This window comes from Manis pentadactyla, chromosome 14, assembly GCF_030020395.1.
Source record: "Manis pentadactyla isolate mManPen7 chromosome 14, mManPen7.hap1, whole genome shotgun sequence".
Lineage (NCBI taxonomy): Eukaryota > Metazoa > Chordata > Mammalia > Pholidota > Manidae > Manis > Manis pentadactyla.
This window is the reverse complement of record NC_080032.1, coordinates 24,586,726-24,600,162: the sequence shown is the minus strand read 5'-3', so window position 1 is coordinate 24,600,162 and position 13,437 is coordinate 24,586,726. Positions and strand designations below refer to the sequence as shown.

At 47.0% G+C, this 13,437-nt stretch overlaps 1 protein-coding gene across 2 annotated transcripts in view; it reads left to right on the top strand.

Annotated features, from left to right (window-relative positions):
* Positions 1-215: 215 nt before the first annotated feature.
* Positions 216-13,437, top strand: part of RILPL1 (Rab interacting lysosomal protein like 1) — a 36,355-nt gene continuing 23,133 nt past the window's right edge. The window contains exons 1-2 of one of the 2 annotated variants that reach the window (XM_036921978.2): positions 216-985; positions 6,017-6,167. In XM_036921978.2, coding sequence (XP_036777873.1) covers positions 677-985; positions 6,017-6,167 — 460 coding nt within the window. In that variant the 5' untranslated portion in view covers positions 216-676. Of the gene's footprint in view, positions 986-6,016; positions 6,168-7,997; positions 8,170-13,437 lie in introns of those variants that run through there. The other variant, XM_057492527.1, reaches the window with a different exon arrangement.

Genomic DNA, 13,437 nt, shown 5'->3' with positions numbered 1-13,437 from the left:
CGGGCCGCGCTGGGGTCTCCGGCGGGTGGGCAGGCGAGACGCCAGCGGGTGGAGAGCGGCCAGGAGCCGCCTAAGCGGCAGGTCGGAGCGTAGCGCCTGCGGGGACCCCAGGGCGCCCTCGGGCGGCGGAAGCCGGGCGCGCCCCTCGCCAGGCCAGGATCGGGGCGGGGCGCGCGGCATCCCAGGCGGGGGGGGAGTCGGTCACCGGGCCTCGCCGCCTCCAAAGTTTCCCGGAGGAGTCGCGGCCGCCCTTCCTTCCCAGGCTCCGGCCGTGGGGGCGACCTGCGGGTGCGGACTGTTTCCGAGGGCAGCGGGGCCCCCTCTCCAGGCCGACCCCACGCCTCCATCGCGTCCAACTCGGATTCCAACTTGGGAGGCGCCGCGGGCCTGCGCACGCGCGCCTTCCTCGCCACCACCTCCTCCTCCTCCCATCGGGAGCAGGCTCCGGGCAGACCGGGCGCCCAGACCCGCGCCCGGCGCCCCGACCTCCAGCAGCGGCCCGCCGCCTCCGCGCATGCCGACGCCGGCCGCCCGCCCGGTGCGCCCTCGCCGGAGGGCCAGCTGAACGCGGGCCGGCGGCGGTGCAAGGTGGGCCCGGCCCGGCGCTGCCCTCGACAGCGGCAAGTTTGGGAGTTGCACTAGTTTGCAGGGTGCGGGAAAGGCCGGGCGGGGGGCCATGGAGGAGGACAGTGGGTCTTCGCCCGCGACCGAGTCGGCGCTGGAGAAGAACGTGGCGGAGCTGACCGTCATGGACGTGTACGACATCGCGTCGCTCGTGGGCCACGAGTTCGAGCGGGTCATCGACCAGCACGGTTGCGAGGCCATCGCGCGCCTTATGCCCAAGGTCGTGCGCGTCCTGGAGATCTTGGAGGTGCTGGTCAGCCGCCACCACGTCGCTCCCGAGCTGGATGAGCTGCGCCTCGAGCTGGACCGTCTGCGCCTGGAGAGGATGGACCGCATCGAGAAGGAGCGCAAACACCAGAAGGTGGGCAGTGGTCTCAGTCTGCCCCTCTGGGCAGTGGGACCGCCGGGAGCTAACGGCCCTTCAGCACCGGGCAGCTAGCTGTAGGAACACACATACGTATGTACAGGGATTAGACGAAAGGAGACCCGACTTGAGTGAGAGGGGGTCAAGGAGGCCCTGACCCTCTTTTGCTCTTTTTTGGCACATACCACGGAAATTAAGGGCAGTTCTTTGGAGTCAGGTCTGAATTCCAATCCCACCGTTACCATTCAATAGCTTTGTGACTTGGGTAAGTTACTTAATCTCTCTGTGCTTTTGTTTTCTCATACGTCATGTGGTAATAGTAATAGGACCCACTTTACAAGAATTAAATGGGATATTATCTAAAGTGTTTAATCTCATTCTTTTCCAGAAATGAAATAAGCCCCCTGCCCTTCAGTGTTACTCAAGAAGTCACTCTAGGCCTCTTTCTTCCCTTTACCCTAGAACCCCCCAGAGCAAAGGGGATGTGACTCCAGCCATTGAGCTTAGTGATCTCCCATCTCTGGGTTCCTATTTGCATATTGCTTCTCAGAGTTCCCTCGCTTATTGACCTGAGGCGCTTTCACCCTCAGAACTCTGTGAGGTAGGAATTACTACCTTCATTTTATAGACGTAGAAACTGAGGGCCAGAGTTGGGGGGTGGGTGGGCGGGTAGGATTTGTCCCATGTTAGTGCTGAGAGAGAGAGAGAGTCCAACCCCAGTGGAGCTGATTCTAGTGCCTCTTCCCGACCCTATTTGAATTGGGGGAAGATGATTTGGGGCAGCTTTAAGGCTAAACCTCTGCCCTGTGAACAAGAATCCCTCTGGGCTCATGAATCAGGGCCTCCCCACTGGGCTGGGCGTCCAGAGGAGGTGCCTGGGGAAAAGGAAGTGGGAGCCGTGTGGTTTCCTGCCCCAACCTCAGCCTGGGGATGCTCCTGTCAGACCCTTCCGACTGAGAATGAGAGGAAACAAATGCCTTTCTTTGGAGAATCAGGGTGCCTGAGCCAGCTCTGACTTGCTGTGTGGCCTCAGGAAATACTGTTGGCCTCTCTGAACCCCCCTGGCAGGCCATCACCTATTGTGTACTTTGAGGTCCTTCTTGCTTTCAAGGCTGTGTATGCAATCTTAACCTGAAGGATGGTTAAGAGCACTAGTGTTTACAAGGTTAGATGGTTTGTTCTCATAGGTGCTGTGCCCTGGGGTCAGAAAGGAAACTCAGATCCTGAGCATTAGGCAGCATTTCCAGGATCCCACTGAGAACCTGACAGTGCCCCAGCCCTGTAATTAATCTCAGTCCTCCCAGGAGCAGGGACTTTGGCGCTAGATAGCCTGGTCTCAACCTTACCATTCACAGGCTGTGTATTCTTGGGCCAGTCACCTCACCTCTCTGTGCCTCTGTCTCCTCAGCTGAAAACCGAGAGAATAATAGTACAATTTAATTGGGCTGTGGTGAGAATTATGGTCCATATGTAGAATGTGCTCAGGACAGCACCTGACCCACTATGAGGATAACTGTTGTCTTTAGGCCTGGAAAGGTATTCAATAAGGTGCTCAAAGGCTGATATTGGGGACCCCACCCCCATCCCAGGCACCCCTACTCCTACCCCAGATTCCTCCATCTCTCCCAGAGGGTTGGAGAGGGAAGGGACCTTTGAAACCTTCTCATGCTGCTGCCTCTTATTAACAGGGACTAAGGGGATTAGCCTGGGTTACACAGAAGTCCTGGCACCCATCTCCCTGTCCCTGAAGCAGGCTTGGAGACACCCTTAAGAGCTTTTGGAGGCCACTAGGCCTGGAGACAGTTGGAATTCCCAGCTGGCTGCACTTGCCACTTTTGGAATGCCGTCGGCCAGGAAGTCAGCTCCAGTGTGTTCACAGCTGGGGCTTATTTCTGAATACTGAGAACCCTCTCTCGCAGATGGGAGGGTAAAACCCCTTTTCCTCCCCCAGCTCTGATCCCCTTTACTTGTATTCTTGGGATTAACAGAATCATCTGGGATTTGATTTGTTGTCTCAAACTCTCTTTAAGGTGTTATTTCCACAGAAAATCTTAGTGTGTCCTTGGTGTTATCCGTCTGTTCTTCCTTCCCTCCCTTCATTTCTCCCTGTCTTCCTCAGCTTGGTGTCTTTCTCTTTCAACAAACATGGCTCCAGTAAAGCATGCACCTTCTCTTCCACCAACTCCTCCTCCCAACAGACCCCCCAAACACATTTAGATCTGCTCATCAAGCAGACCTAGGCCATAGTCTTTTCTGTTCTACCTGCTTACTCAGTCTGCAACCCTGTTGACAGGCCACAGCATGCAAGGTGCCCTAGTAGGCAACCTGGACAATACAAAGAAAAGGACGGCAGGGTCCTCATCTCAGGTGGTTCGTGGGTAACTGGGAAAGCAGGAAAAACAAACAAATAGGCTTTAGAAAGTGGTAGCTGAGCAGATATAGTTGCATATAATGTAAATAGCAGATAGTCCTCATTTATTCACCCAACAGATACATTAATTGAGCACCTGCTATGTGCCAAGCACTGTTCTGGGCACTGGGGAAACAGTGGTGACCATAACAGATGAGGTCTTAGCCCTCACACACTTGACTTTCTAGTGCAGTGCTATCCCGTAGAAATATATGTGGCTTGTCACATTAAATAAAGGAAAGGGTGATCTTTTTTTGTTTTGTTTTGTTATCATTAATCTACAATTACATGAAGAACATTATGTTTACTAGGGTCCCCCCTTCACCAAGTCCTCCCCAAACCCCATTACAGTCACTGTCCATCAGCGTAGTAAGATGTTGTAGAATCACTACTTGTCTTCTCTGTGTTGTACAGCCCTCCCCATGCACCCCCCCACATTATACATGCTAATCGTAATACCCCTTTTCTTTTTCCCGCCCTTATCCCTCCCTTCCCTCCCATTCTCCCCAGTCCCTTTCCCAGAAAGGGTGATCTTAATAACGTATCTTATCAAACCCAGTGTATCCAAAATATTTCAACATGTAATGAATGTAAAAAATTATTTTTATTGGGATATAATTGACATATAACAAACATATTAGTGTTATGTATATAGAACATAATGATGTGGTGTATATTGTGAAATGATAGTAAGTTTAGTTACTATCCATCACTATACATAGTTAACAAAAAAGTTATTAATGAGGTATTTTGCATTATTTTTTTCCTACTATGGCTTTGAAATCTGGTGCTTACTTAACACTCAGTGCATGTTTCAGTTCAGACCAGCCACTTTTCAAGTGTTCAGCAGCCACATGTGGCCTTTGGCTACTCTGTGGGGCTATGCAATTCTGGTGTGAGGACATAGTTTTTAAAAAAAATTCAGCCTGTAATAACTGCCCTCAAGAAAATAAAACAGGGAGATGAGAAAGAGACTGGCCAGGGTGGGGGTCTAATAGATGGGCCAGTCAGAAGACAGGAAGACTTCCCTGAGGAGGCGACATTGGTGCTGAGATTTGAATGAAACGCAGGTGCCAGCAGAGAGGTCTGGGGCAGGGCATTCTAGGCAGAACCTGCAACAAGTGCAGAGGCCCTGAGGTAGGAAGGAGCTTGGTGTGTTGAAGGAACACAGAGAGCGCCAGTGTGGCTATAGCAGAGCCAGTAAAGAATAAAGAGGGAGATGATGTCTGGGAGGTGCCAGGGTCTGATTATGCTGGGCCCTGTAGGCCAACGTAAGGAGTTTGAAGACTGTTACTTCTGAGAGATGGCAAAGTAGGTGATCATCAGGATTGACTTTATGGAAGAGCCTTTTTAGCTGACATCTCCGTGGCAAGATTAAATTCTCCATGCTCAGCTCAGAAGCAAGAACTAGCTCTCCCAGCATCAGCTTTAGTTGATTGAGAAAAAAAAAGAAACTAAGGGTTAGAGTCTGAGTTTGTCTCCTCTTGCTGCTGTAACATATTATTACAAATTTATTATCATACTGGATGATAGGACATTTATGGATAATATCAATGTGGATAAGGTTGGAAGCCTTAAGTCTGGAGTCTAGAAGTCAGAAATGGGTCTCACTGGGTTAAAATCAAGGTGTCAGAAGGGCCCCATTCCTTCTGAAGGCTCTAAAGAAGCCAATTCCTTGCCTTTTCCAGTTTCTGGAGGCCACATGCATGTCTTGTCTTGTGGTTCCATTTTCCATCTTCACAGCCAGCGGTGTAGCATCTTCAAATCTCTAACTCTGACCTCTGCTTCTGTTGCCAGATAGTCTCTAACTTTAATTCTCCTGCCTCCCTTTTTCACTTATAAGGACCCTTGCAATGACATTGGGCTCACCCAGATTATCCAGGAGAATCTCCCTATCTCAGGATTCTTCACTCAATCACACCTGCCAAGTATCTTTACCATTGGAGGTCACATATGATCAGGTTCCAGGCATTAGGATGTGGATGTCTTTGGGGACCATTGTTCTGCCTGCCCCATCCAGTTACACTTGGCCGATACCTGCTGAGGCCCTCTGTGTGCTCAGCCTGTGCCAGGTGGGAGCAGGGAGGACAAGGGCGGGGAGAGCCAGACTGCTTCCAGCCCACACCTGCATGTGGGAAGGTCTCGTGCCCACTCCATCATTCCACCACTTCTGCCCTCTGGCCCTGCCCTTCACCTCCCCTGGTGACCTTGAAACAGCTGTGTGAATATTTGTTATCTCTCATTTCCCCAGTGCAGCAGGCTTCCTGACAAAGGAGGTGGGACTTAGGAACTTAATTGGAAGATGCACGGAGGCCAGCTTGTGCAGTACCGTAGGAGGAACAGAAATCAGCAGACACATTGTTAGACCTTTCTGGGTGCTGGGCACTATTCCAAACATTTATCTGTGTTAACCATTGAATCCTCACGACAACACTCAGAGGTATGTTACACTGTTTTCCTCATTTCCAAGGCACCCAAAGGTTGGATAACTTCTGTTCCTGGCACTGTGGGTGACATCCATGGGAAGAGCCTCCTCCTGACCTCCCATGCTGACTCCTGCCCTCTTACCTTCATGCTTCTGGAACTCTTCCTCGGAGAAGCTGACGTCCTTGTGGCAGGAGCTGGAGCTGGTGGAGGACGTGTGGCGAGGGGAAGCACAGGACCTTCTCTCCCAGATCGCACAGCTGCAGGAGGAGAACAAACAGCTCATGACCAACCTCTCCCACAAGGACGTCAGCTTCTCTGAGGAGGAGTTCCAGAAGCACGAAGGTAAGAGGGCAGGAGTCAGCATGGGAGGTCAGGAGGAGGCTCTTCCCATGGACGTCACCCACATTGCCAGGAACAGAAATGGTCATGGTCCCTGAGCGATGGTGCTTCTTAATTTCCAAAGCCTCTTGTCTCATATTGTTCTATCACTCTGCCCGAGAAAACTGTAGCCTGATTTACAGACGCTGAGACTACAAGGTTCATTCAACACATTGCTGTAGATTCCTTGATTTCCTAGGCTCTTTTCTAGTTCCTGGCAATACACATTGACTAAGACAAAGCTTTTGACTTCATGAGGCTTATGTCCTAGTGTGGAGGAGCTGGATGATAAATATATAAACAAATAGATGGTGACCCATACAGGGAAGATCTAAAACGGATAGGGGTGATAGAGGTGATTTGGTGGGGGCTTCTTAAGATATGGTGATCAGGGTAACTGGGGGAAACAGGATTTAAACACTGTTCCCCAGGCTCCAGTATCCATGCTTTAAATGAGAATTCTGTACAGGCAATAGCAATAATTCTGTCTTTGGTTTATGGCTTTGCAAAAATACCTTTTTCTTTTGGCAACAGCTTTATTGAATATAATTCACATACCATACAGTGTACCCATTTAAAACATAAAATTCAATGGTTTTTAGTCTGTTCAGAGAGCTTTGCTGTTATCACCAAATTCAAATTTAGAACATTTTCATTATTCTGAAAAGAAAACTCACACCCATTAACAGTCATTCCTCATTTGCCCTTACAACCTCCAGCCCTAGACAATCACCAGTCTTCTGTCTTTATGGATTTACCTATTCTGGATATTTCAGATTAATGGACATATAACATGTGGCTTTTGTGATTGATTGCTTTCACTAAGCACGGCGTTATCAAGGCTCATCCATGGGGTAGCTATGTGTCAGTACCTCATTCCTTTTGTCCGGGTGGACCACATTTTATTCACCCATTCCTCAGTTGATAGACATTTTGGTTGTTTCTACCTTTTGGCTATTCTGAATAATGCTACTGTGAACATTCACATCCATGACTTTGTGTGGATATGTGTTTTCATTTCTCTTGGGCAGACTCTAGAGTGGACTTGCTGGGTCACGTGGAAACTGTGTTCCACTTAAAGAGGAAATGCTAGACTTATCCGCAGTGGCTGCACCATTTTACACACTCATCAGCAATGCCCGGGGGTTCCAATTTCTTCATATCCTTGTCAACACTTGTTATTATTTGTTTCTTTGATTACAGTCATCCACAAAATAATTTTAATAGACTGATTTTGTTTATTTCACATCAACCCTGTGAGCCTTTATGTGCTGGCCCCCAAACTGAGGGAAACTGAGGCTCAGAGTTGTAAAATAAGTTACCTAAGTGATGCCTGTATCAGACATACAAGGAACTCTGAGACCAGTGGCTTCTTCAGGATATTTGCAGCCTCTCTCTCCCTTGGAGAGAAGTTTGCCCTGACTGAGGGTCTGTCCAAAGGTCAGGGATGTGACCTTCCCAGAGAGGTTGGGAATGTTAGGGTCCCCTTAGCCTGGGGCTACTCATCTGCTCTCTCTTTCCTGTCTTGAGAGTTAAAAGGGCAGTTCCAGTGGTTGTCCTTGAAGCAGGTCTTGCCTGGCCAGGTCCCAACAGTATGAATGCAGACCTTGCCCAGAAGAAGGATGCCTACTATTTGTTGCAAAGATGCCACGTGGGCTAGTGGTGGCCTTGTCTGCTCGCCTGCCAGCTGCCTGGTTCTCATGGAGAAGGGGACGACTGAAAGCCCTGGCAACCCCAAGCTGCTCCCCAGGGTCAGGAGGTGAGACTGCCATCCTGGGCAGGCTGTAAGCCCTCACCAGCCCATCCCCTTGGCAGGAGCTGGAGCTGGTGGAGGACGTGTGGCGAGGGGAAGCACAGGACCTTCTCTCCCAGATCGCACAGCTGCAGGAGGAGAACAAACAGCTCATGACCAACCTCTCCCACAAGGACGTCAGCTTCTCTGAGGAGGAGTTCCAGAAGCACGAAGGTAAGAGGGCAGGAGTCAGCATGGGAGGTCAGGAGGAGGCTCTTCCCATGGACGTCACCCACATTGCCAGGAACAGAAATGGTCATGGTCCCTGAGCGATGGTGCTTCTTAATTTCCAAAGCCTCTTGTCTCATATTGTTCTATCACTCTGCCCGAGAAAACTGTAGCCTGATTTACAGACGCTGAGACTACAAGGTTCATTCAACACATTGCTGTAGATTCCTTGATTTCCTAGGCTCTTTTCTAGTTCCTGGCAATACACATTGACTAAGACAAAGCTTTTGACTTCATGAGGCTTATGTCCTAGTGTGGAGGAGCTGGATGATAAATATATAAACAAATAGATGGTGACCCATACAGGGAAGATCTAAAACGGATAGGGGTGATAGAGGTGATTTGGTGGGGGCTTCTTAAGATACGGTGATCAGGGAAGGCCTCCTGCCAAGTGAGGCCTAGTGAATTCATAGAGTGAGCCATGCCAAAATCTTGGGAGGGAAGCAAATGCAAAGGTCCTGGGGCATGAGTGTTTACGGAAAACCAAGAAGGCCAGTGTAACAGAAGCTGATAGTGGTTGAAGCTGGCTAATGATGAGGTAAGAGGTGTTAGCAGGGGTCGATGACATAGTCCCTTGGAGGCCAAGGTTTAGATTTTATTCTGTGTATGATTATTCTGAGAAGGGATTTGTTCCCTCTTCTGGGAAGAGATTTGAGACTTCTGTCATAGACACATGTTTAACCATGTACAACCCAAGATAGTAACCCAGATCTGATTGGCACTGGAGTTGCTCAACCGACATTTATCCTTACCTGGAACCTTCAGTCCAGGCCCTGTGCTGGAGAAGCAAAGGCAGACAGTGGGGCTTGGTCTGAGTCCTTGTGAGCTGTATCATCTCTGTTCTCCCCTGCAGTTTCCTTCCCAGTCAGAAGCTGCCTTTTGCAGTTTGCCCCAAGGAACCTCAGACCCAATTTAGTCCAGATAACTCCTTGGGTCCCCATACAAGCCCCTTCTTTAGGTCTGAGGGATGGGAGATGAACTTGCATGAAGGTCAGCACTTGTGATTACATCATGAGGCAAAGGTAGTGCACTGATAAGGACTGTAGGAACCAAGGAAAAAAAGGAAATTTTGTTCTAGGTACTTTCATTGGGTTTCCTTTGTTGAGACATGATTCATGCAGTAGAAACAAAAGTCTTGTGGTTATAAGCGCTCCAGAGCCAGACTACTGAGGTGTGAGTGCTAACCCAGTACTTACTTGCTAAGTGACCTTGATCAAATCACCTGACCTTTGTGTGCCTAACTTGCTCTGCAAGTAAAAATGGGAGAAATAACTGGATTTCCCTCATAAGGTTGTTGTGAGGATTAAATGAATTAATACATGTAGACTGCTTAGTGTAGTACCTGGAACATACACTTAGTGTCAGCTACTGTTACAATAAGTTGTTGTTATCTGTCCAACCTATTCATTAAACAGATGAGAAAAACTGAGGCTGAGAGAGGGACAGTGATTGTCCCAAGGTCACACAGCAAGTTGGTGGCAGAGTTACGACTTGAACCTCAGGTCTGTTTAAATCAGCCCCCTGAAGGAAGGCTTGTATCTCTCTGGGACCCCTTGATCTGGGGCCAGCAGAGACATGTGGTTCAGGCCAAGGAGGACATAGGAATCGTGCCCAGCCCATGGATTGGGCCACTGTGATATTCCAGTGTCCAGAGGGCACTGTTTGTAAACCCATTTATGCCTGGAGTGCCTGCTCTGTCCTGGCTCTCTAGACTGCCAGGTTGGAGGCAGAGAAGCATATGCTAGGGCCCGACTCTCCCTTCTGCAATACCAGAAGGGGCAGGTATGGAAGAGCTTGGCTAAATGAAAACTATTTTTCTACTTACAAACACTTCTGACACCAGGTGTGGGTTTTGGTTTTTTTTTTCTCTACACCAACCAATTTTCCAATTCTTTAGATACCAGCTTTTATGTCCTGTAATATAATTCAATTCTGACATAACCTCTGGGAGTTAGCATCAGATCCCACAGGTTAAGGACTGCCCCACATCAGATGCTAGTTACAAGTATCAGGTCTCCAGGATGCCCACACTTATGTCCAACTTGGCTACAAAGTCAGAGGTTCCCACAACCCCTCTCAGGTTCAATAATTTGCTAGAATAACTCATAAAATTCATAGAAATGCTTTACTTGCTGTTACCAATTTATAAAGGCTACTAAGGCTATAATAAAGTATACAGATGAAGAGGTACACAGGGTGGAGTTTGGAAAGATCCCAAGTGCAAGAATTTCTGTCCCAGTGGATTTGGGGTGTACCACCTCTGTGCACATGGATGTATTCACCAACCCAGAAGCTCTTGAACCCTGTTTAGGGATTGATGGAGGTTCTATTACCTTGGCATGAATGCTTAAATGATTAAATCATTGACCATTGGTGATTAACTGGTAATTAATCCCAGCCCCTCTCCTCTCCCCGGAGGTCAGGGGGTAGGGATGAAACTTCCAGCCCTCTAATCATGTGGTTGGTTCCTCAAGCAACCAGCCCCCATCCTGAAGCTATCTAGGGGCTACTAAGAATCACCCTATTAACATAAACTCAGATACAGTTGAATGGGGCTTGTAATGAAGGATAAGACACTTCTCTCACCCCTAACATGTAGGAAATGTAAAGAGTTTTGGGAACTCTGGGCCAAGAACTAGGGTAAAAAAACAAATATATATGTTTCTTATGATATCTGAATATCAGAGTGGCATAATGCTACACACTCTGTCCCTTCAATGAGGGCAAGAAACAAGAGAAAAAAACAGACCAAGTGTCACAAACAGAAAGCACCAAAGAGGTAGACTATTGGATGGGAGATTTAACCTGGTTGTGCCAGAGGTTGTATTAAATGTAAATGGACTAAAAGTTCTAAAAAAGACAAAGATTGTCAGGCAGGATTAAAAAATCCAACTATGTGTTGCTTATAAAAGGCATCTCCTATAAAGGTCGAAAGTAAAAGGCTGGGAAAAGGTATACCATGTAAACACTAACCCGAAGAAAGCTGGTATAGCTGTATGAATGTAAGACAAAATAGGCAGCAGCATTAAAACAGATCAAAAAGGTCCCTTTACAATGATAGAAAATTCAGTTTGCTAAGAAGATACAATGATTTCCAATTTGTATACACTAAATAATTTAGCCTCAAAATATATAAAGCAAAAGTGAACAAAAATATGGCCAGAATAGGCAAATCTATAGGCAGAGAGTAGATAAGAGGCTAGAGGGAACTTAGGGGGACTGATTGCTAATTAAGGGTTTTTTTGGGGGGGTGATGAAAATGTAGTTATGGTTGTACAACTTGTGAATATATTAAAAAACCACCAAATTGTACACTTTAAGTATAATAATTTTAAAAGTGGACAGAAATGAAAAGAAATGCATCCACAATCATAGTGGGAGTTTTACATGTCTTTCTTAGTAATGGATAGTCGAAAGCAGAAAAAATAACAGTAAAAATCTAGAATATGATCAGTGGACTAGTAAAGCCAGTACACTATTTTACTTCTGCCTGCCCTTCCCCACGTCCATGAAGGGATGAAGGCCCCAGGCCTCAGGAGCTTCTGGCCCAGTGAGCCCAGGGAGGCACAGGCTGATAGAACAGCTAGAGAGATGGACTTATACCAGCAGTGGGACATAAGCAGCCAAGGATGGTTGTGCACACAGCACACCTGCCCAAGGGCCTCAGAACTAGACTCAGGTTGAGGCAAAACTTAATTTATCCCCTAAAAAATGTATAAGAATGAAGTCAGTTGTATACAGCTGGAGAGCTGAATAGTAGCAGAAAATTGCTTGGGCATTTTGGTTAACATTTGCTGTCATCAAAGGAGACCTGAGCCTGGGCAAGTCTAGAGCTGGAGCCCCCAGTGTCCAGCTTCAAGACTTGAGGACCTTGATGTTATTTTCATTTTCAGTGTCTTACTTGATAGAAAAAGAAATTTAAAGTAATTTTTAAAATTAAGGAAAAATATATGCATTTTTAAATTAAATCAAACTATACAAAAGAGTTTGTGATGGAGGCTTGGTCTCCCTTCCACACCTTTCTAGACTGTTCTGCACCTTGGTTGTTGGGTGTTTCTTTGTTTTTGTCTTTGTTTCACTTTTTTAAGATAAATTTTTATTTTGGAATAATGTTAGGTTTACAGAAAAATTGCAAACATAGTACAGAGAGTTCTTGTATAGTCCTGAAGGGTATCCCCTAACAGTAACATTGTACATTACCATGGTCACTCGTCAAAACTAAGAAATCTACATTGGTATGTTCCTGTTAACTAACTTGTACACTTTATTTGGATTTCACCGGGTTTTAGATTAATTGCGTTTTTTTGTTCCAGGATTCAGTCCAGGATGCCCCATTGGAGACAATGTACCTTGATTTTTTTCACTTAATATATGTTGCAGAATTCCCAAACCCATAAAGATCTGTTTATTTCTCTTTGAAGAAGAACAAGGCAGCAAGCATAGGAGTTAAGCCCACTCCATTAATTTTTCTAGCAGGTGAACTCAGAGGCCAGACTGCCTGAGTCCAAATCTTAGCTCAACTAGATTCCAACTGTGGCCAGTGTGCACATTCTCATAAATGGACTTCCTCATTTGTAAAAGGTGGATATTATTAGGAGGATTAAATTAGTTAATACCTGTAAAGTGCTTAGCACACAGTAAGCACTAGATAAACATTTGCCATTATTTGTTTTATGCAACAGCTTTATTGGGGTATCAATTCACCTAGTTAAAGTGTACAATTCTGTGGCTTTTAGTATATTCAGAATTGTGCAGCCATCACCTTAATTTTAGAACATTTTCATCACTTTAAATAAAAACACCGGACCCTTGAACTATCATTACCCAATCCTGTCTACTCCCATCATACGTCCAGCCATTAAGCAACCACTGATCTACTTTTTGTCTCTGTAGATTTGCCTGTCCTGGACATTTCATATAGATGGAATCGTATAACACCTGGTCTTTTGTGTCTGGCTTCTTTCTCTCAGCATCATGTTTTCAAGGTGCATCATATTGTAGCCTATGTCAGGGTTTCATTCCTTTTTATGGCTGAATCATATTCCACTGGGTGGACGGTCATGTTTTGTTTTATCGTGGGGAGTCTGCTCCAAGGGGCCAGCCCTGCATGTGACAGCATTACCTTCCTAGCTGTTAATGCCAGGCTTGGGGCTGCCTTGTGGTCTCCTTTATCCCGTCCCTCCTAGAAGTCTCCAGATTAAAAAGCACTTACCT